General features: G+C 38.2%; 1 protein-coding gene across 2 annotated transcripts; it reads left to right on the top strand.

The window, feature by feature from the left end:
* Positions 1 to 5,534: 5,534 nt before the first annotated feature.
* On the top strand, positions 5,535 to 24,878 carry kcnip1b (Kv channel interacting protein 1 b). 2 transcript variants are annotated; one of them, XM_051401940.1, is made up of 9 exons: positions 5,535 to 6,012; positions 6,333 to 6,461; positions 20,153 to 20,277; positions 21,631 to 21,700; positions 21,792 to 21,862; positions 21,954 to 22,061; positions 22,151 to 22,255; positions 22,619 to 22,681; positions 23,324 to 24,878. In XM_051401940.1, the coding sequence occupies exons 2-9, from the start codon at positions 6,374 to 6,376 to the stop codon at positions 23,369 to 23,371; spliced, it is 678 nt and encodes a 225-aa protein (XP_051257900.1). In that variant the 5' UTR covers positions 5,535 to 6,012; positions 6,333 to 6,373; the 3' UTR covers positions 23,372 to 24,878. The 2 variants fall into 2 exon arrangements, with proteins under 2 accessions (XP_051257900.1, XP_051257901.1); XM_051401941.1 differs by lacking the exons at positions 5,535 to 6,012; positions 6,333 to 6,461 and adding an exon at positions 15,117 to 15,521.
* Positions 24,879 to 25,002: the final 124 nt, after the last annotated feature.

Here is a 25,002-nt window from a genome sequence, read left to right as displayed (position 1 = left end):
ACTCATTGGTCAGTTTAGACAGGACATCTTTGCATTATCTTTGTGCACTTGCTTTTATTTCTTTATTTATCCATTTATCTATCTATTTACTTGTGATAAGTGATAAGAAGGTTTAAATAACCTCATACATTATGCAACTGAGTGGGAGGTAAGATGGGCGGTGAGGTGCGAAGCATAAAAAAAGATTCCTTTTTTGATTTCTCTAAAACCGTTTGAGGCTGCAGTGTAAGGTTGTAAATGTTTGCTGCCACTGTGTCTGATTGGAGTGCTGGCTGGTGTTTGTTAAGTCACACGTCCTAAATGTCCCCAGTGGACCTGAACAGGAAAGCAGTTGCCATGGATAATTAAACAAATTTCTTCCGCAGGGTGCACTGGGTGCAGTGAGATTTGCGGGGGTTTGCCAATTGATCTGACTAAACACAAGCAAAAGAGAGAGTTTTTAAGTCTGATGTATACTTTTAATAGTAGCTACTTTTTGTGTTTAATTTCTAATCGGCAGATTTCTTTTGTTTGGCTCAAAAGGCTGTAATTATTATTATTATTATACTTATACCTTCATAGTAGTAACACAGTGTGCTGTACAAGCAACATTCTTCTTCTTTATGCAGATTCAGCTTTCTCTGCACTCCTTTATTGTACCTTAGAGCCAACTGCAACAGAGGTGGAGCCTTCTTGTGTAGTGCTGTATAATACCTCGGCTGAAGTAATTTTTTAAGTGTTGGTTGGTATTCATATGTTACTGTATTCATTGTATGTACTGACCTTTTGGCTGTTTCCACATTAAACTTACTGAGACTCTTGTGCATTTAAACAAGACCATAACAAACTTTTGTCTTTTAGCTTGCTTACTGTATATATTTCTGTGGGCCTGTATGTGTTTAATGTGTGTGGGTGTGAGTTTGTGTGTGGGCCTGGTAAAGCAGCTGTTGGCTTTGCCTCACAGTGCCAGATATCTCAGCTCCATGGCCTCCCACTGTTCTTGTCACTTCTCATCATTCAATGTGCAGATGACTGCTAAACTCCTGTCTAGAGATCCAGAAGCAGGTTTGTATGAGCATGCTCAGTGCGGGGGCTAGGGAGACTTAACATCCGAGTGTAGGAGGCAAAGGCAGTGCTGCAGCAGCGTTCAGCGGCTGCTTGCACCCAGTAGCAGTTTATATACTGACAGCACTGGATAGCCAACCCTGAGGAACAGAAAATCCGAGGCATCACTCACCAGAATTATATAAAATGTAAATGTAAAAATGTAATTCTTCTTGCTTCTTCTACTTCTAACTGCCTCACTATGGCAACAATATTTTCCAAAAAACAAGTAATTTTTGGTGAGTTTATTTATTAATATCTCCGTATCACCATGGACACTGATATTTTCTATGTATCTGAGAATTATTTATTTTGTTTTTTTCCTCTCCATCCTTCCTTTGGCTTTTTTTAGTGCAACCAACATGCCAACATGATTTTTTAAAAACTGGCCAAAAGTGCCCCAAAAATGTTTTAAATAACATTATTTTGTCACTGAGGCAACAAAATCCTGTCACAGTCAATGCCACTATACATTAGGAAACATGTTTTTAGGGATGTAAATCTTGTTTGTGGGTGGCATATTGGCCCAATAGCTTTGGTTAGTTTATTGTGATGGAAAGCCTTTGGGTCAGGCTTGTGATGAGGGGCTACATAAATAACTTGACAGTGGCATGGAGAGAAGAGCCCAGATGTGATGCAGAAATTCGACCAGGTTGTGCGTTGGCAGAGCCATGCTTGCTAATAGTCTCCAGGGGGCAGACATGGTTACTCTGAGTGGGTGGATGCATGAGCAAATGAAAATGCCAGCCAATTGCTTTCTGGATTTTGGTTTTGGGGCTGTGGTGGAAAGTGAGTACTCTGGTAAGTACTGCACTTAAATATAGTTTTGAGGTACTAATACTTTATTGAGTATTTCTATTTTATGTTATTACATTTCAAAGGGATATATTGTACTTTGTCTTACAGAATAAGAGGTCACAAGGGTGTAGCTGGGGCTCCCTTGTCACTTTTCAGATATCTGCGATGTCTATAAGTGAGTTCCATCAAAAGTCCTCATATGGTTGGTTTACATAACTGTTTGAGGCCCAAAGAGCTCAAAATATCCAATATCTCACCAAAAAAGTAAAGAAAATTGGAAAGTCCAATATATGAATAAAGATTTATTTGGAAGAATTTTGTTTTTTCTTCCTCTGCCATTAATGATCTCCAACCCTTCAGATTTCTCTTGGGACCCCTTGGAAGTGGCCTCACCCTATCAGGAACCACTTTACTAAGCTACATAACTAAAAAAGTTCAAACTATTTCTCCATTATTGACAATCTAATGATGTAATATATACAGAAGACATTTCACTGCAGAAAGAGTACTTTTGATACTTAAAGGTCCAGTGTGTAACATTTAGGAGGATCTATTATCAAAAATGGAATATAATATTCATAGGTCACCTGAACATAGGAATTGTTGTGTTTTCTTTACCTTACAATGAGCTGTTTTTATCCACAGACACCATGGGTGGCCTTCAATGGGCTCCACCATGTTGAACCACCATTTTTCTACAGTATCCCAGAATGGACAAACCAAACACTGGCTGTAGAGAGGGCCTTTCATGTTTTTAGCGACCACAGTAGTTTCTCCTTCACACTTTGCAGCCCGTTGTTCCAGGTCGTCAAATACAGATGCGAGTGGTGTTCACTTAGTTGCAATCTACAACCACCAGAGATTCACCACTAGATGCCACTAAATGCTACACACTGGACCTGTAAAGAACACTTTGCTGATAATATTTCTGTTCTTTTACATAAGTCAGTAGATTTTGGATGCAGGACTATTACTTGTAATGGAGTATCTTAAGATTGTTGTGATGGTTCTTTTACTTTAAGTAAAGGTGTTGTGGTTTGGATACCTTTCTTTAAAGAAAAGAAACTCCCTCAGTTAGATTGTTAAATGGTCTAATAGGCTGATTGGTGACATGTACACCAGAGAGTGGATAACCAGCTAGATTTTAAATGACGACTCCCACCCTCTGCACAGCTCAGCTTCTTCCTTCTGGACGGAGGTTTATAGTCGAAGATGTAGAACAAAGTGGTATAAAAATAGCTTTGTTGCAGGAGCTATTATTCAGATCAACAAGTTGTAGTTACATGTCGGAGAGTTTTTGTTGTTTTTATATGTTTTTTTTTTTACACTATTTATTCTAGTGGTTATTTATCTAAGTGGGTTTTTATTGATCTCTCTTTGTAGATCCTGATTTTTAGAGCACTTTTACTTTTTTTATCTTTATCCTTTATCGTGTTTGTATGATGTTTGTCTTTTGTCGGAGTTGTTTTAATATTTTTGTCAAGGACGTCAAGGAATGCCTTGTTATTTACTGCAAACCAAATCTACCCCTGGGTACAAATAAACTAACCTTAAACCTTGGTGTACTTTTTCCACCACTGTAAAGCAGTTACAAAAGAACATAGATTTTCTTGGATAAATCAAATGTTCTTATAAAGGCAGGGAAGACCCAGTTCATGAATGCAATCTGCTATCAATCCATACAAATATAATGTAATTACAGTTTCTATGTGCAGTCTGCCACTGACACTGGTGAATAATACAAAATGTATTCTTAGGGTTGCAATAACAATGTAATACTACCTCCTTTTATCCTTTCACAATAAAGTCACAAATAAAGGCATCTTATCTCTAGGTCTAGGTTGTGACAGTGTGACAAAAACGTAAACCAGAGTCAATAGGTTGATGCTGTTAAAAACAAAAACATATGTTTCATTTTACTCTTTTGTTTTTGAGTATCATTTAACTGTAATTATTAATATCCTGCACATACTTATACTCATTTTGACAGTGTGGTTAGCACTGTGTTGCTATATTTACTTTGCCACTCTGTGAGTAAAGTGCTCCTCTCCTGGGATCGAAACAGGATTGTGCAAACAACCACCAACGACCAAGTCACGAAAGCTATGTTCTTCCCTTTGTGGTTTCTTTTTTTTTTTTCATGTGTGACATTTAGGATAGAGACAGTGTTAGATAGAGACTTCCTAAAATGCAATGGTGACTGTGCCTGTTAGGAGATAAAAAGAATCTATACACATTAAATATAGACAAGATGATGAAGGGGAAAAAAATAGATGGAGGAAGCACTGCGTCATGCTCTCCTCAAGCATTTCCCCAGTCCAGTGGAGTGAGAAACAAAAAGCTCTGTCTACACAAGCAAACTGCAGGCTTACATAACCTGTCTTAAAGTCATTTCGTGACAGAGTACTCTGTGTGTTTATGAGCGATTGCTTGCATATATGTGAAGTTGGCAAAGATGATTTGGTGATATTTCAGCAGTGATACCTTCTCAGTTCTGGTGGGTGCCTGATCACCATAGTGACAACAAATGTGCATTCAGGATAACAGATGTATTTCCTGCCATAGCTGTACAGATAATATTGATGGTGACTAATATTATTGCTGTGGACAGCCATTCTTCTGGTATGGCCTCTGTTCTGTTAGAGTTTTCTTCTTTCAATCCATCTTTTTTCTTTTTCAAAACCATATCCACATGTACATGCACAGCAGTTCACATACATATTGAGAAACAGCCTTCTCTGATCTCTTTCTGAGACTTCCTTTTATTTTTTTCAGAACCTTAATGTGTATGCATTGCTGTACAATAATAATATTTGTGTACCTTGTTATTTTAATGAAGGGTTTCCATATGTTGACACAAGAGAAAGCTAGCTGAGCTGTGAGCTCAACACTCTGCAAGGAAAGGTTCTTAATCATTTTTGATATTCGCACATCCGGCAAATATAAAACTAATATGAATATGAAAGTAATAGTTTCTATAATTTCAAATAAAGTATTATTAACATTTTATTATGGCAATTGGGGTTGATTTTTTTATTTTTACATGTTGTCAACACTTTAAAGTAAATAGAAGAGGTTTGGGGTGCAGTTTTCTTCCTTTATGTGACTTTGGGGGAGAGAAAACATCTTGCAGAAAATACATTTAAGCCCTAAATGTCTAATTCATAAAGGCATTGATGTACTGATTTAATACAGTGGACTGTATTACTTATGTTTCACATTAAGCTGTGATATGCCCCCTTGCAAAACACATTGATGATGTGTCCAAGTAGATGGTAAGACGTGTGAAAAGGATATGATAATATTGTGTAATTTCACAATAAAATGCCATGAATGATTGTCCATTTAATGTAAAACATTTAGTACAAAAGGGAAAAGATGCTGTAAAAAACTTTAAAAATATGTTTGCCAGAGGGATTTGAGCTCTAGCCTGTAAACCATGAACCACCAACCTTATTTCCCTCCCTTTTTCCCACATTGATCATGGATCATGCAACTGTGTAGAATTACTATAGAAAAAGGTAGTAGAATGAGCATTTGCCAGACCGAGAGGAAGCACAAATGCGAGACAGGAGGAGGGAGCATACAAGAGGGAGGGCGGGTACGGTGGTGGCTGCTGGAGCTGTCTGCAGTACAGATCTGCTGAGAGCACCAGAGCAGAGCTCCTCCACAGACCACAGCCGCAGGGCTCCCACTGCAACTCAGAGGAAAAACCTCACACACAAATATATATACTGGAGGAGAAAGTGCTACCTCACAATACCTCAAGACAGAGAACAAGACAAAGAGGAGGAGAGAAAAAGAGTGATCAGACAAATACGGAGAGGAGGTGAGAAGAACTGGATGAGGTTCCCTGCTCTTTTTTTGGTACGAACAGAACTTGGGCACACAGCTCTTCACATTCTACTTTGGGAGTGCATTCAATAATTTATTTTCTGCCTCATTTTGGTCTGTGGAACACGACTTTGCTCTTTTTTTTTTTTTTAAAGTTTAACATACAGATCTGGATTTATATTTCCAATCAACATTTCTGCCTGTCTGGCTCTTTTGGCAACTCTAGCACCGTTTCAGTACCTGCCTCTAAACTTACCCACTCTTCCTTCGAGTGTGTGAGCATCAGTTTCTGACTGAGTGAGTATCTGAATACCTGTTCCTGAGTTAATAGTGCTTGAGTTAACAAGTACTCAGGTCTAACTGTGTGGAAGAGAATATAGATTGTTTGGTTTTCAAGCTATACTACAAGCTTAATTTTGCAGGTGAATTATTATCTCAGTTCTTTCTTTTTTTCTCCACAAGGATCCCCTTAAAGGACCTGATCATGTCTCATCACAGAAACTACTGAAGAAGATTCTTCTTTGCAACAAGGATTGCTCCCCTATAGCAGCAACTCCTGAGAGAACATTGTCAATACGCTTGCAAACTCAAACCTTTTTTTTTATTTATTTATTTAGATATATTGGAGGACACAGATTCCCTCTGCCTCTACCTCAGGATGGCTGGCTGTACCAGCCGCTGCAGGCAGGGGGTGCTCAAATTAATCCAGTCCCTGCAGAGATTGGTCTCAGGAACCCTCACAAAAGGTACTTTGGCTTTTTACTCTAATGCAGATACACTCACTGTACATCTATCACTTAAGTGTGCATTCACACAGTTTATTTGTACTTGATTAGATACCGTGTGGGTTTGTGCAAGGCTACGTCCAACATGTAATGGATTTTTAGAGTGTCTTGGTAAGTGTGGTCCAGTGGTGTTTTAGTTGCACGCCACTACTGAGTTTGGACACATTGTGATGCACAGTATATTGCCATGTGGTCAAGGTCAAGATTCAGTTCTCACAGCAAAGTGTTGTCATGGTGTCATTGAGCAAAACACTGATCACTTGCTATCTAAGGGTTTCAGCATATATAAATACAACATTACCTCCTATTTAGTGATGCAACAGTGCTCCAATGTGACATAGTTTGGTGTGGAAATGCAATATAATTCCTAATCTTAATGCCAATAGGAGCTGCATAACTGAGTATGAACTGCTTTGGACACTGAAATAGAGATATACTGTAACCGGTGCTGTGCTGGTGGCAGCTATATTGAGCTATCAGGTCAGGTGAGCCAGATATGGATAGAGAATTTGTGGCTCTTTTACATATAGGCCAGTGGCACCCAACCTAGGGGTCAGTCAACAAGACATTTCTCTTACACACAATGCTTTTCTTGAATTTCTCAACTTTTAGCTTCTTTTTTTTTTTTTGTGAAATACTGAATATTTTCACAAAAAATATATTTTTTAAACTGCTTCAAATGAAATAATCTAAGATGGAAAATTCCCTCTTTGGTTGGAAAACCACAAAACTACTCAGTCAGTGCATATTAGAATTACAGATAAAATGTTCAGATTGATCAGTTGTCTATTTCTATTCCTATTTAAATCAGAGTTTGTGTTTAATCTTGTTTATAATGCACATTTGTTTGCATTACCATCAAGGGTGTTAAAAAGGTTTATTGGGTTGGCCTATGGGGTGCCTTATATTTGAGGTAGATTAGGCTTCTTATGGACTTTCCGTATGATCTTGGTAAGAGCTGAATGATGAGGTCATGTATGCGTCATCCGTACACCCCCTTTGGGCAACAGTTGAGATGCACTCTCAGCATCTTGTCGTGTTAAAAGCCCTGGCTCCCTTTCTCCTCGCGACCTCTATCTTCCTTTAGTTGAAAGTTATTTCTCACCTCAACAGCAAAAAAACAAAAACAAATGCTGAGTCATCAAGTCAGAGTGCAGCTGTAAGTCAGTCACGACTGATAAAACACACACTGATCTGTTCTCACTTCCAAAAAAAACTCTGACCTGCATTTTAAATTCAGATCTGAACCTGCCCACAAATATGGCGTATGAAATATTAGTGCAGGTGCACGCAATGCTTCATTTAAACTCTCACTGTGGGCCATGGGCATTTTTCCACCATGTGACTCCTCCAATATACATGTAGTCACTATTTTCCAACCACCACTCTTAGTATCTAGCTCTAAATCACTTGCAGGCATATCTACTGCCAGGAATTGATTTCTTACACAAATACAAAAAAAGCAACAATTTCATCAGACTGACAACAAATTCACAAATATGACACCTGGATATGTGTTTGGGATATTTTACAAAACCTATGAATTTTTTCTTGGATTTTTTATTTTATTTTATTTTTTTCAAAAGGAGCAAGCAATTTGTGAGGATACAACTTAATAGTAGCTTGTATAATGTTGGATGATTAACCAAACTCTTGAAGACTACTTATATCTCATTACCTGGTTACTGGTTGTCCAGCAGAACCTCAAAACCTCAAAACATCTGAAGTATATGCATATTAGTATGGTGTTCCTTTAATACAAAAACTACTAAGTACTGCAGTTTTTGCATCTCTAATATAAAATAAGTACAGATGTATGCTATGTAATGCACCCTGCTGAGAGTGAAACTATGTGTTCTATGGTGGCTTTGTCAGCTACTGTGCTATTCTGGAAATAATACAGCCTACTTATGGCTGCATGGGTTGACAATCTAGGTCATGCACTGCAGCCACATATCTTAAGTGTCTAAAGACTGGGAGTCTGTGGACTATCCATCCTTTTCTATAACAAAGAAATGCGTAAGGGGCTAAACTTCAATTGCTAATTACCAAAGTAAAGCCAGACGCTTAGGAGCGGAGGCAGTATTTACAGCTACTGTATGTATATTTTTGGTTTTTGTTTGGGCGGTGCGAGAGCAAGAGACAGAGCTTGAAAGCGGCTGTCTCACACCAAAAACAATATTCAACCCAGAGCACAGTTTAAGTAATCCTTGCACACTGATTTGAAAGCACAGATTTATCTTTCTTTTTTTTGGCCTCTAGGACACCTTCGGGGCTCCTAGTGTCATTATTTGTAGATACCAGTTATCTTGCCCTCTGTGTCCTCAAAGGCTGAGTAGTTGATGAAATGAGTTTGAATTCTATTGAACATCCAGTCCCTTGATACTGTGCCTCTGTGCATGTTTGCTGCTTCTCCTTAAATGTTCTTTTGTGCTTTGCTGATTGCAGCACATGGCACTGACCTTTTGTTACTTAAGGTTACGATGCTTGTGCATTAGGCTGTGTCTTCATTTGTGCCATAATTGAATGTCACTGAGTTAATTAAGTGCCTCTAGTCAAAATACAAAGTTATACATTTAAAATGGGGCCCAGTGATTCCATCGCTTCAGCCCACATTGGGAATGTTCAATGTATGGGTTTTGCCTGCTAATGTGAGAGAAAATATAGATAGCTTTCTAATTTAGCACAGCACTTGGTGTAATGTATGTGTGCTTCAAAGTGTGAATTATGCAATATCAGCTCATCATTGTGATATATCAGGATCAACATGCCCAAGATTGTATATATACATTCCAAAAGGGGTGCACACAAACAGTAAGACTAATTGTAATACAGTGCAATTTAGTATAAAACACTAAGAACTAAGGCCTCAAAAAGTAAGCTGAATCAACATGTTACTGATACATACTCAATAGAATCGGAACACTAACAAAGTAAGGCTATTGTGTTAGATTGTATTACATATTGTACATATGACCCCCTTATTGTGTCCATAAATACAATACTAGAAAAAAAAAAGTTGAAAGTCAGAGTCAAAGTCAGCTTTATTGTCCAATAAAAAATAAAAAGATGCATAATATTTGTATTGTGCATTTTTTCAACCAAATGTATTTGCAAAACATCTAATAACTACTTTGAACTACTTTTTTAATTCCCAACCGCAGGGCTTTTCTAATTTGGATCACCAGTTGTGGCTTAATTCTGTCCAACGCACATTTTAAGTGTGTTCACAACCATAAATAAATAATAATATAATATAATAATATAAATGACATTGAAACAGTGGAATTCATGGGTAGGGTAACATAAGACATATTCAAATAACATAATGGAAAGAGTTGATCTTTACAGTAATCTACTTTTTCAATGTTCCAGATTGAAACTTTTCTCTGCACAATTTACTCTTACAGGGCATCATCTCCGCTCTGCAGAATGTATGATAGCATGCAAAATCTGCCAACCCAGTATGTGGGTTGTATCATACAGTATGCATGGAAGAAGACATGAAAATATGCACACACATGCATATTCAGTTTCACACACGCAAGCATGTCAGGTAGACTGAAAAATATAAGTCCTTTATCTCCAACACACACACATCTCCAGCAGATTGATTTGTCATGCATATTTGCCTGCACACACTTATATATATATATATAGTGACATGAACTGTAAACTGACTTTAACCTTTTAAAATGCTCTGCTTACAAACGCAGCAGCATGTATATTCATCTTCAGACCTTTAAACACTGCAAGCTGGAGAGTCAGAGTTGCGGAAATATGGGTGGTGAAATGCCTAGGGCCTTAAGCTCACTGACACTTGCTGTTATTCTTAGGTCCCTAGTGGCTGGTGTATTTTAAGTGTTTATACTTTTATACTGTACTTTATATGCTTGAATTTGATACTAGCTCTTCTGTTACTTCATTTAATGCTTAAATTCTTTATTATGACTGAACAACACTTTCAAGACAGTGTCTATGCATGCAAAGCTCCTAGTGAAATTTTAGGAACCCATTGATAATTTGTCTTTTATCATTATGTTTCAATGTGTTATTATTATTATTATTATTATTATTATTATTATTATTATTATTATTATTATTGTTATTAACATTTTTAAGGGAAATTGAGGAGGCACCTGCTGAGCTGTCCTGTTGCGTGTAATGTACTTTTTATGAGGCTGTGAAATGTAAAGTTAAGACTGTACTCAGCACTAATAAACATTAGCCAACCATTCATAGTGAGTGTTGGCCGCTATATGAGCCACTCAGCAACTAAAATTACTCCTAACCCAAGTATTGACATTTCCATATGTGTCTGATAAACCTAAGCTATTAACATTTAACAAAAAGTGATTGAACAAAACATTGTTAAGGAGCCTGGTAGTTCACCTGGTGGCATGTGCGTCCCATGTGTGAGTCTTTAATACAGTGAACTGGATTTGATTCCAAGCTGTGGCCCTTTGCTGCATGTTCCCTCTCTCTCTCTCTCTCTCTCTCTCTCTCTCTCTCTCTCTCTCTCTCTCTCTCTCTCTCTCTCCCTGTTTTCCTCATCTCTTTTTTTTTTAAATTGTAAATGTTGTGTGGTGGCTGATCTATGCTAATGTAACAAACTTGATGTGAATATTGCTGTATAATGTATTGTCCGAGTCAGTTCACTCACTGTATGACTCCTATACAGTGATGCTACTGTTGCATACAGCTTTGCATTTAAGTTAAATAAAGTAGTGGATATATTAGTTCAGCATTTAGCATTATCCCATAATTATCATTTGTATCCACAGTAGCCAAAGTTCAGCAAAAGTTACATAGTCTCATCATGTTGAGACCAAAATGCTTCGCCTGTACCGTAATATACACATTCTGGTGTTTGCACCATTTTTCGCAGCAACTCAGGTCCTGTTGGAAACAGCAGGAGTAGGTGGAGACAGAAACCCACTCATCCGGCCCCATGCTGCATCTGTCCCTTGCTATTACAAGTCACATGTGTCCTTTTAATGGATAACCTTGCAGTCAGAGTCACATCATCCCACCCTGTTGAGACAGATTCAGATCTATGCCCAGTGGACTTCTGCCATATCACCAAAACATATGGCAGAATTACCCAGCATTACCCTGCATTTGTAAACTGTCCCCCCCCAAAAAAATTCTTTCTCTTCTTTCTTTCCTTCTCCTCCCATTCGTTCCCTTCTTCTGTGGCTGTAAAAGCAGTGGATTGGAGCTGACAGTGTGTGTCTCTGCTTTTAATTTTTTACATCACCTCACTACACACTTTTATGTAACCATCTTCTTCTAGATTTATTTTTATCTCTTGCCTCCTCAGTGTGTTTCATTCTCCACATTAATTCTCTCCAGCCTCATTGTTTTACTATCTGATATTCACACACACAATCTACTTTTATCAGACAAGTATTTGTTGCAGTTAGAAGTATGGGGATGGCTGGGTATGTTGTATTGTAGTGGGATCTTCTCCTTACATGTTCACATATTTTTAAAATGTTTGCTCATGGTTCTCTTTAGTTAGAGCAAAATGAGCTTATAGTGACCCAGGCTGATTGTACCAGGAAACACTGTACTCTGCTGCCACCTGTTGTTTAAAGAGTAACACCACAACTTAACCAAAAAGACTGTTCATGCAGTCTGAGCTGACCAATAAAAAGCACACGGTCAAACCATATATACAATACAGCCAGTGGCATATTTTTCCAAACATTATTTGTTTTGTTTTGAGGGCACTCCTCTGTACAGTATGAACGCAATGAGCACTTAAATATGAGCTATTTGATTTAATTTAACGTCTCCTTAATTCAACAAATATTTTTTTTAATACAAGGCAAAGACAAAAGAAAACATGTACATTCAGTTTTCTTATGATACAATTTCTCTTTTTATTATCTCTCTGAAATAAAAAAAAAAAACTAAAAGATTATTAGAATATTTGTTACCGTATACATTTCAAATAACCAATTTTCCTATTCCTAAATTACGGATTACCGGAGCTGGTAAAGATTAGGACGCCAACTCATTATTTTTCTTGTTTTGTTTACCTAGGCCAAATTCAACTGCTTGTGTAGTCCAACCTGTCAAAAGACCAGAAACTATTACATTTAGAATAATATGAAACAGAAAAAAACATCTTTAAGCTGATTTTTTTTGTGTTTTGAAGAGACTTAATCAAATACTATGTCCACATTTTCATTTCATTTTTATAACTGACTTATATGCATAAGGGACTGTACAGTACATCCATAATTCATACAGAGACGCTTGATGCTTCATGTGGCCCTTTCTCCCTTCATCATTTGTCACCTCTTAAAGCACAGCTATTTCTAATGTGGAGTGTGCAGGTGACAGAGGAATGTTAAAGGAGCTCTAGAGACCAAATAATTCAATGATAGGAGCTCTTGCATAATCAGACTAGAGCACCACTTAGCAGGCCTTAAAATGCCATCTCATGCCAAAAGAGATTGCAATTTCTCCAGATTCTTACATAGCTTCCAAATTTTGGTTGATGAGCCTTGAAGGAAAATGTGCTATTTATCACATTTTAAAAATGGTTTCAATCAGATAAGGCTAAATGTAACTGAAGACACAGTCTCAGGCGTCATGATTTTACATGAAATGATGTGTGAGTTAAATGGCTTTTCATAAACGATGGGTATGTATTCTGCAAACTCACATGGAAGTGAAAAAGAATGGAATATTGATAACCAAAGCATAAAATAAGTTATACTTGATTAATCTTAATAATAGGTGGTTGATGTGTTTGTGCTAATTTGGTTTTGATCCTTATCTTTATTGATCTTTCACATTTTAAATCCTACCGACAGAATGAAACAGTTTTCTGTGATGGCTGTTGGTGGTGGGGAGCTCTTCCTGTGCAGACTGTGAACTGGTTGAAAGATAATGAAGCGATTATGAAGTCAGACTGCAGTGCAGTGTCCTTGGTGCTTGTCACTGTTCAGGGTGATGCGTTGCAGAAAGGCAGTTCCAGATGGCAAACATCTGTCATGAGGATTACAACGGCTTACTTAGAGTAATCTGAATACTTAATTCTCCATCTGCAATTGTTTGTATGTGTGTGTTGGTGTGTCAGTGGCCTTTTTTCTATTTGTAATGGGAGAAGTGGACAAGAAAGGTTGTTTAAACATCTGTGATATCCCTTTTTATTTATGCTTCCTGCTCTAAGATAATGTGACTGCTCTGATTTTCCCAGAAAGTAAAAGTAATAAATATTGATGGGAAATCACTACATGAAATGCATGACTATCTGTAAAGGTGAAATGGTAACTTCCTTATTTTAGTGTGACAATATTTGAATGGAGGGAAATACGGTTGGAAAAAAAAGGAAAACACAAACAGGAAAACTGTAGCAAAAGGTAGCACACCTTCCATGAGAGAGGTGTATATTTATCCAAATTATGCATGACTGTATGTTTAATTAATCAGTGCATGTTAAATTTTTATCTGAGCAATCACAAGACTGCAATCAGCAAACCACACGCACACAATTTGAATAATAATTTGAACAGCAGTGTGCAGTTCTGTGCAGTTTCCTGCTATTCAAACAGCGTAGACAAACACAGCACAGATAAGGAAAGTTTTCAAGGCTTACATAACTATTAGGGAATACATATTCAATTCCTGAAAGACTCTGTAGTGTGTTTTTTCCTGTATTTTTTCCAGTTTTAAGGCCACCGTACTCCTTTCACATGGCTTTTTCTTTTTTTACAGTTGTAACAGAGAAACACAACTTTCAAGAAACAAAGAAAAAGGGTTGAAAAAATGGCACCCATTTTAAATCAAAAGTTTTTTAAGCCCCCCCCACACACACACACAAAGAAAGACTGAGGCAGAAAGAGCATTTACATTTCTGGTCAGCACCAGTGGAATATTAAAAGACATTTTTTCTGTGCTTCTCTTCATGTCAGTGCAGCAGAGAATCTCTGGCAAAAACAAATCAAATCCTAAAACAGAATATACTAATATCCAGAGATATATTTGTACACATTAGTTGCCTTTTACCACAGTGAATGATATTGTTTGGGCAGAGAAAGCACTTAAAATATAATAAACATTTACTTCTGCTTGCCACAAAGCTGTTTGAGTTTTAATCCAAACCCCGTCTCATTTTCTTAAATCGAAGCTGCTCCATGAACATTAATTGACACCATCAAACACTCTAATGTTCTTGTTTGTTCCACAGTAAAAAAATTACTTGTTCGCTGTTGCCCTCCACATTAGAATATAAGAAAGAGAGAGGAAAAGGTCTAGCCACGTTACAGTGGTGAATTAACATGCAAACATATGCACACAAGTGGGCAGCCTTAACAGCTGTCATATATCTACAAGCTCATTATGGTACAAACCATGCGTCAGGGAGCACAGCACTAATTTGAAGTGGTTTTGAACTGTAGTCATCATTAACCATTGGGTTGAGTGGTGTGTATGTGTGTGTGTTACTGTGTGTGCATGTGTGTATGTATAAGGCAACAAAGAGAGAGAAATAGGTAATGAATATCTGTCAGCTTTAAAGGGATGACCTTCACCTGCTACCATTCACATGTCAGTGGTGTTATTACTGAGTACAGCATTGGTTACTAGCACTCCATAATAACATGAGGGCATGAGGAGGCAGGGAGCTTGAAAGAGGGGGAAAGGCTGACAGATGAGTAGAATCAGGCACAGAACGGAGGGAGTGGCGCAGAAAGGCAGGAGCAGCTTGTGGGTGTGTGTTTTGAGAAGGAGATCAGAAATCCAAGAGAATCAGCTCAAAGAAGAGAGTCGCCCCTCAGTGACAGATCTGAAACCAGCAACAGGAAACAAGGGGGGGCAAAGCCCCTTCACGATACAAAGCTGTGGAGGCAGATACAGATACGACGACAGGCTGACAAGACCGTGAAATAAATAGAGGACCATTACTCTCTGGGTTGTTTGACCAGGCTGGTTTCCACGGTGACAACATGGGAGCAGTGGTGGGCACTTTGACCATGCAAACCAAGCAGAGGAGACCATCCAGAGGTACGTCAACATTAGTCAGAAAAAGATGGAAGGAAGACAAAAGCGCAACAGAAAGCTGAACTGAGAGAGAGAGAGAGCAGAGAGAAATTACCTCAGAAACAAAACATTCAGATAAGAATTTGGACTAATTGTAATTTATTTATTTATTATATATTGCTATGTGTTGCACACATGCAAATTTAACATAAGTAATAACATTTATATGTTTGCCATATTTCTGTGGAGCGACTATAAATTTTTGGACAAGGAAGTCAGTCAGAAAAATAGACCAGTTAATGCATTTACTAAATGTTACTTACATGTAACCAAATGGCAACACATGTCACATACATGTAAAGTAAATTCACCAACAGCGTTGATGCTATTTTTTGAAATACAAGCTTTTTACATAAAATAAAAAAAGTTTTACGTGTGAGGCATAACACATGTACTGCGTGTGTTCCTGATGGAGAGATTACAGTATGCCATGAAGTAGGATGTCCTTGAAAAAAACCAGAGTGCAAAATCACTGCCCCTGATGCTGTGATTTTGTGTGTGTGTGTGTGTGTGTGTGTGTGTGTGTGTGTGTGTGTGTGTGTGTGTGTGTGTGTGTGCGCACGTGCAGGTGTCCATTCAATGTGTGAGTGAGTGAAAGAAAGAGGGGGAGCGAAGGAGGGTTCAGGCAAGAGCATGTGAATTAAAACGCAGCTCACATATCATACCTCTCCCTGGCCTTATGCTTGAGATCCCTGTTGTCATGGAGACTGGGTTGTAGGGGCATAAGAGGAGAGTGTGAACAATTCTCAGCTAGGATGAATGATGAATTTATATTAGCATGAAATAGAGATAAAATACACGAACCAGCAAACGAAGCAATTACTCTCTCACGTTGGATGTATCACCTCTTGAGACAAGCGGGATCCTTGGTCTCTGCTTTTATGCAGATGAATCGTTGTTTTGATAAAAGCCTTTGAACAAAATGGAAAAAATTCACTGAGGTCATGCTATTTTTTAAGGTCCATTAAACTTTGTTTTGTGCCGCCAGCCATACAACAGCAGCACATATCACAGCAGCACAAGAAACAGATCAAAGAGGTGGGTCAGTGAAGGATACAAATAAAAATAAGGCATAATTAGAAAGCTTATATACAATATTGTGTTGTAGACCACAGAGCATACAGTGAATTTAATATATATGTGCAAAACCAGCCAAAATCTTTTTATAAGACATGCCTAACATTCCTGTCTGGAGAAGTTGTTGTTTGTGTCACTGGCCACAGGTAGAATGGCTTGTATGGTGGATATGTCTGTGGTGCCTGGTTTGTCAGGAAGTTTTAAAAAGGGGCACAGACAAAACTCACAGCATAGACTGAAGATTATAGCAGCTGCTGGTGTTCCATGACATGAATTTCAAAAAGAATTAAGAAAACAGAAAGTAATTGCTGTCGTTCTGAAATAACCTACTTTCAATGGAAATAAAGGAATAGTTTGAGAAGATTGATTCCACTCAGCGGGAGAAGCCGCTAGCCTGGCCCTTTTTACAGACCAAAATCTGCCTAAAGATCACCAATTAAAATGTCATATCTCCTTTATTTCATCCATATGAAACTTTAAATGTATAAATGACGTATTGTGGTTGTATGAGCCTGTCTAACTTGTGGGTGGGTGCAGTAACTTCCTCCCTACTCAAGGAAGTTACTGGATTAAACAAACAAGATATAACCTGCTTATTATTGAGCTTCAGAGGGGCTGGTAGGTGGATTTTGTTTACTTGTTGCTGTTTCCAGTATTTACGCTAAGATAAGCTGGCCGTGGTGTTATATCGACTCTACAGACATTAGAGTGATATGGATCTTCTCATCTAACTCTCAGCAAGAAGGCAAATAAGCGTAGGTCCCAAAATGTCAAACTTGTGATAGACCTTTGCCAGGCACACCAGAATAGCAAACTGAATCCAACCTGGTGGGATCAGTAAAAGCAACACTTGGGCCTGCGGCACTTTTACAACCAGTCGCTCAAACAGTCTGTGTCGCAGTTGTCATTAACAGTATGACAGAGCTACGGTTTGTCTATAAATTCACCACCTGACACACACTTACTTATCTGCATCACTTCATACATCATAAAACACTTCCCTCCCTGTACATGCTTATGAAGGTTTCTGTGCAGAGCAGCTGTTGCACATTGTACTGCCTTGCATATGAGCATAAACACTGGGAATGTCGGTCTGCAGCATTGCTCTGCCTGAATCTTGTGGGAATAAATCCCTTTTGGGTTTGTCATCTGGTAAGATTATTATTGTCAGTAAGTGTTTTATTCCCCCGGGCAGGAAAAGCTAGTCGCTACTAGTAAACCTCAAATTCAAAATCAATAGGTCCCTTTCTTCATCCTCCGAGATCAATAGCTAAGTGTTTGTTTATGTCCCCCAAACATATTGTGTAATTCTATATTCTGTTTTGTGTTATTCTCTTTCTCACACCATTTTTCTTCACACTCTTCCACCTCCTTCTTTCTCTCTTCCCAATGTATCACCCCTCCTATAATCAACACCTCTCCCTGTTTCCCTTTCTCGCCCTCATTTTATTTCATCTGTTTCTGATCACACTATCACATTTGCAGGAAAGCAAACGTGTTCTGGCAGCAAGAAACACATTCATACAAGCACAGCAAAACAACACCCTTTGTTGTTTTGTTGTCATGTGGTGAGGGGCTTTTACTCGCAGGAAAAATAAATGTACAAATTGTGTTTTACATGTTTTTTATGTCAGTTGATCCAGTATACTCACCACTGTTCACATTCATCTTGGTTGTCTATCCCCATGACAACAAGAGGCAGGGAGATCGCAGGAGGGAGCTCAGAGGAAGATGGAGGGAAGATTGAGAGAAAGCAATACATAAATAATCACATGCTGTATGTTCTGATAGCTTACAGTAAATATTAGAAATATCCCACACTAGTTCAGCATTCAGTAAACAGAGACCTTATAGAAGTAGTGCTAAAAGGGGGATAATCTGTGAAAAGGGGCAGGAAATATGTCTCAGAATGTGCTAAGCTTACAATAAACTGCTTAAACTAGCTGGCATAGTATCTCTCTGGGTTATTATTCGAATTCCCCCTGCAGCTGGAAGATCTCTTTCAAACTCTTATTTTTTTCAATTATTTCTAAATCAGCATTAAACTAATTGGGTACCCTCATTAATACATACTGTATGCAACCTACATATTTGTAAGCCTTTGATCTCAGTAAACACATATGAATTTGTACAGCTGCAAGTGGTGTACTGATAGTTGTTTTTGCATGGACTGAAACAGAGAGCCAATAAATAACAAACTGGATCCAAATGAGAATGATACAAAGATAAAAGTAAAAGCAATTATTCTTCCTTCTTCAAAGCCACAAACGCAGCTAATTAGACTTTACTTTCATATTATCATTGCATACAGTCGATGCCTCAGGGAATTGCTAAAAAGTGGATGACCAACATGATATCGGATATCAAATTCAAATTAAGAATGCCTCTGGCAGATGATGCATGATACAGTTTCAGGGATGAGGATTAATCTTGACACCGCCACTGAATGGGCTGCAATGAATGAGTCATCGCCGACATCCAAAAAGGAGGAGGATAATATTCGTTTTAATCTCCTTTTCTTAAAGGCTGACTGAGCCGATTGATGCTGACACAGCTATTAAACTAGTTTGTCTAGTTACTAAGTAATTAATATAATTAATACAATGATATAGCATAGTACAGTGCTGAGTCAAGACCACCTTTGTCGAATCCAAGACCAGGACTAGTGGAGGACGAGTCAAGACCCAGTCCAATGAGTCCAACACAAGTCCGAGACAATAGAAAAATCGGGTCAGAGACCAGACTCCAGTACTACAGCACTGGCATATAGTACTATCACTTGGGCTCCATAGAAGCAAAGCATATCGCTAGGATCCAGTGGGGATATAAAAATGTGTAAATACGCTGTCCTGCCACCACCAATATACAGTAAGGCTGTAGATGTGTCTGAACAGCCAACTAGGTTTTGTTTTCCAAGGGTGTGCAGCTGTCAGTGTAACCAATAAAGACTTCCAGAGAGCAATTTATGCGTCTGTTTTCTCCCAGATATTTGCTCTTGTTGGAGAACTCATTGGTGTGGATTGTGTCCACTGCCGGATGTCGGGATAGTATTTGCCCTGTAGCAGGAGACAGTCGTAGTGACAAACACTTGCCCAGAGCAGAACAGAGCTATTCACATCATTAACCACCATGCATCTCCATAGCACCCGATACTGAGCACCATGTGGCCATTAATAAAAACCCTCAACTCCTAAGGGAAAATCTATTTTTCAAGTTCTTCTTAAAGCTGTCCTTTTTTTTTTTTACCTCTATGTGATCCTCTTTGGCCTTATCATTCTGCTGCTTCTTGCTACCTTTGTGAGCGCTCCTTTCTGCTGTTTAATCACATTTTTTATTTGTTTCTGGCTGACATAACATTCTCAAGCTTCACTGAGTTGTCTCTTTTCTGCGTGTTACAGTTTTCATATTTCTAAAGACTGGGAAGAACACATGTTAGACAGGGATTGTAGAATTCTTGACATGATTCTGTATAATAAGTATATTTCTTTCTGTGTGTCTATCTTTGTCTTCCCTGTAAGATAAAACAGATGACGAGCTTGAGATGACAACAGTGTGTCACAGGCCAGAGGGTCTTGAGCAACTGGAAGCCCAAACTAACTTCACCAAACAGGAGCTGCAGATCCTCTATCGTGGCTTCAAGAATGTAATATCACACTTACATTGCTACATACAGCATACGTTCTGCATTCTTCAAACATTAAAGATTTAGATCACCCTAATTCCAATTTCCCATTTAACACTAATGGTATCTAGCCATGCAGGTCACTCCTATTTGAACAAGACTAAGGCTACATTGACACTGCAAGCCTTAGTGCTCAGTTTATTGCTCAGATCTAATATGTTTTGTGTGGCTGTTCACATTACTTTTTAAATGTGGTCTACATCAGATTCCAGTCGCGGTCCCGAAGTGACCTGCATGACGGATGCCAAGTTAGATGAACATAAATGTCACGTGAATTCTGATGTGACTGTTCATATCTAAGATGCTAATGTTAGCATGCTAACAGGCTCACAAAGACAATGCTATATGCTGATGTTTACAGTAGCAGGTTTACCATGGTCACCATCTTAGTTTTTTTGTTAGCATGATATATTATCAGCAGAAAGATGAACAATCAAGTGACCAAAGTCATTAAGATTCATCTGCTGGGGACCATGAATCACAGATACATATTTGGAATAAGGGGTGCTGCAGTCTTGACTAAACCAACACACAACTGTGCAACATGTAGATTAGAGAAATGTATGTATGACAAGAAAATAATAAGGACCCACACTGTAATGACTGTCTTAATGAACAACATAGCCTTATTAATATTGCAACATGACATGTCAGCCAAAAAGTTGCAAAAAGAAAATACAGACTAACAGGCTGGGGGGGAGGACTGGAGAGAAATGCATCCCCATGGACAGTCCCATGGATTTATCATTAAACAGCGACCTGCTGATATTTAAGAATCACAACTTCTGATACGCTATTTCAAATTATTTTTTTATTATTATTTAATATTTTGGCATGAATGTCTGTACAACATTTCATCCATCCAATAATTGCTGAGTAGTAAGGGGTGAACCAACAGACTAACAAACCACCATTGCATCCATGGAGCTGTAAGCCAGCAGTTTGCATCCAAGTAGGTCTATCTGTGACTACACAGTATTACAGGACATGCCTATAACGTGATACATTTTAATTAGTCCAGGACGTTATCTCGCGAACAGTTGCTGGGAACTATTCATTTTCTGCCAGCGGTAAAGAGTAGTTCTAAGATTATGAGATAAAGTGTGAGTTGTGTTACAATGAAATAATGTAAAATAAAACAAATGTTAGTTTGGCATTAACACTGGTAAGTTTCTGCCAGAAACTCTAGGGATGATTTCAGTAACATGACTCAGACTGCACAGTTCTGGTGAATTCTCACAAAAAATGGGGGGGGGGATCCCATTAATGTTATCAAGTAGAGTGACCTTAATTCATCATTTTTCCCCCCAACAGGAATGTCCAAGTGGTGTGGTAAATGAGGAGACATTTAAACACATTTACGCACAGTTCTTCCCTCATGGAGGTAAAGTGCAATGTTTTCATCTATTTCTTTGCTCTGTGTAGCATTTTGAAAACAGGAAACCTTACACATTATTTTTTTGTGTGTGTTACAGATGCAAGCATGTATGCACATTATCTTTTCAATGCATTTGACACTACAAACAATGGCTCCATTAAGTTTAAGGTATAATCCTCCTTTGCAATTGCATTTTATGTCAAATATGTTTCATTTCTTTACAACCATCTGAGTTTGTCTTCTGTTCCATTGCTGCCAGGACTTTGTAACAGGGTTGTCCATACTGCTGCGAGGAACACTGAGAGAAAAGCTTGAGTGGACGTTTCACCTTTATGACATTAACAAAGATGGCTACATAAACAGAGAGGTGAGACTCTGCTCTCACAGTGTATACAGTGTTCTGTTAGCCATCTAAGGTCAATGTCTCACCACAGTGTCAATCTTTTCTTGTTTCAGGAAATGACTGAGATTGTGAGGGCCATTTATGACATGATGGGAAAGTACACCTACCCTGCACTAAAGGGAGACGTCCCCCAGCAGCATGTGGATGCCTTTTTTCAGGTTCATAATATATAAGATTAATAAGAATATAACCTTTTTGTTAACAGTGAGAGGTGATTTTAAACCCATTGTGTTTACATAGCGTGAGGAAAAACAATCTGACTCCTAATGCCTCTCATTATACCCCAGTAGCTTCCCAAATTAACCCCTATGGTTTTATTGAGACTTATTGAGGCTTATAAAGTTTATATCATTAGCAGTAATTTTTCACCTTTTTTAAAAACTGTTATTCTCCATACTGTGTTCCATAGTAATAGTGGATAGAACAGTTTCCTACACATGCATTTCTAAAACAACATAACTATTCAAAATGTGCTTTTATGTCATACTGAATTACATTATATTGCAATGTTTTTTCCACAGAAAATGGACAAAAACAAAGATGGAGTGGTGACTTTAGAGGAGTTTATCATAGCCTGCCAGGAGGTATGTGTTGTCCTACATCTGAGTTGTCCAATTCTATGTGTAATAATATGAAAATATATATAACATTTTTACCATATGTGGCTGAAGTGGGAAGAATATGTAAGCATGAATTTATCTAAAGTACAGTTACTTAAATATGTTCCTGTACATTGTTTTATATGTATGGAATAATATGAAAAATTCAATCTAAACTTAAAGAAAGGCACTTATGAGTTTTTTTGAGCTGTCAACCACAATGAAGACCATGAGAAGCAGTTTAAGGTTCCAAAAGCTAGTAAGTGCACCTTTGAGCTATGAGGATGCAAACAGTGTATGTAGATATACATAGATTATGTTTGGCCTGCTCAAACAGTACACATAAATACACAAATTATATTTAAGTCCAACTGAGGCCATACAGATGCAGAGAAAATAGACTTAAACATCACAAATAATATAGACTTAAAGTGTCCAAACTTCGACATGTCCTTCTGAAACAGCTGGAACTGATGTTTCTTTGAAGTGAAAAATTATGTTATATTTCGAAGCTGTTGTCTTCATGTAGCTTATACTGCAAGGTTATCTATACTATATGCAGGGGTATAGTACATTACCAGCTAATTGCATCCTTCTGCCCTGATTGACTGTCTTCTCTCTCGGCAGGACGAAACCATGATGAGATCCATGCAGCTGTTCGAAAACGTGATGTAGGACCAGAGGAGATGATGAAGACAAAGACATAGAAAATAAGAGGGCTTGGTGTGAGTGCGTGTGTGTGGATGCATATGTGCAATACGTCTGGTCTCTCCTTCTCTTCCCGTTTCATCAAACTGTGGTCTGGATACAGCCAGAATGCCCCACAATGACTTGAATGAAGGGATTGGACTGGAATGCTTTTACCTTTCCTGCTGAGTTTTTTTCCACACAATACAAAGTCACTAATGTGACAGACTTGGACATATAAAGACATTGCTCTCAGTTCTGTTAAAGATAAAGATGCTCCAACATTACAAGGCTGCTCCCGACCAGCAAAAAGCTATTGCTCAACCAGCTGAACTTTATTTTTTGCCAAAATAAATGCATGCTTTTGCAAGAGGTTCTGATTCATCTCCAAACATTTGTCATAGCTGTTATGGGAATTTGGCCATAAGGACTTCTATATTTATCTCATGCATCTAGTGTCTGACAGATGTGACATTTTTGAAATGCCATGTGCTGGTTTCACTGTTGCAGTGACCCTTGTACTCCTGTGTCGACCTGGCTGTCGCTTGCCTGCTAAGTCTGTCTGATGCATATATTGTTAAGAGTCTGTCTAAAGCTTCCAGTAGAAGGCCAAACATTTTGGAAGCAGTACGTTTCCTGGGTCTTATATGGTATGTGTGTGTCTTTCTGTATATGTTGGAACTTAGTGAAAAAGGAAGAAGACATCAATTAATTCCTTTATATTTTCACCTGCTGCTTAGCTTCTTGTGGTCAAATCGGTGTGTTGTCAAAAATGTAAAAAGAAAAAAAAATATAGTGAAAAATGTGCATACATTTTGGATTTCATGATGAGGTGCCCGCAAAACATATTTGTTGAATAATAATGAGAGGCTTGAGTTCATCAAACCAATATCTTTATTTGCACAGGTGACGGGTGATCAGGGTCGGAGATGAAGACAATGTTAACAGTAAATTATTTGTATTGTAATGCGCTATTGATCTCGCTCATTGCTATGTAATATACAAGAAAGATGGTAGGAAGATTGGTCCGTCTGATGAAATCCTGGTATGAGAAAGCCTCAGATAATCATGCAGGGAAATACCATAGAATGTCAGCTTTTGGAATGTGATATTTTGATGACACTGAGGGCAGCTCCATCTGTATTAGTTAACATTTGGCACTGCCTCCTCCATCCAAACCAGGCCTGTGATGTCACACCGGTGTACATTACAGGTACAGACAGAAAAGGATGACTCCTGCAGATGGTTGTCTGTGAGTCAGGGTGTCTGGGGAGGCATCGCTATAATAGAAAACTCACAAGGACATAGTAGTTTATGCACTAAAATATTCATTACTGTTCTTTTTGCTGTCAGTGGAGCAGCTCTTTGCTGTATGGTACATCAGTGTGACAATACAGCCTCTGGTCTCTGATATCTTGGTTTGGAACAGAGTCGTTAAATCTCACAGACAGAATATTAATTTTAAGCCATAAGAATAAATATGTAAATTCTTAAATTGAGTGGTGTCTTACTTTATAGCTGTTCTCTCTTGTATGCAAATGTGTGTGTGCATGTGTGTGTCTATGGCTGTGTGCATTTATTCTGTGTATGCACTGAAAAGTTATATAATTTAACCATAA

This window comes from Dicentrarchus labrax, unplaced genomic scaffold, assembly GCF_905237075.1.
Source record: "Dicentrarchus labrax unplaced genomic scaffold, dlabrax2021, whole genome shotgun sequence".
Taxonomy (NCBI): Eukaryota; Metazoa; Chordata; class Actinopteri; family Moronidae; genus Dicentrarchus; species Dicentrarchus labrax.
Note: the sequence above shows the minus strand (reverse complement) of the source record. Positions and strands in the feature narration are given on the sequence as shown.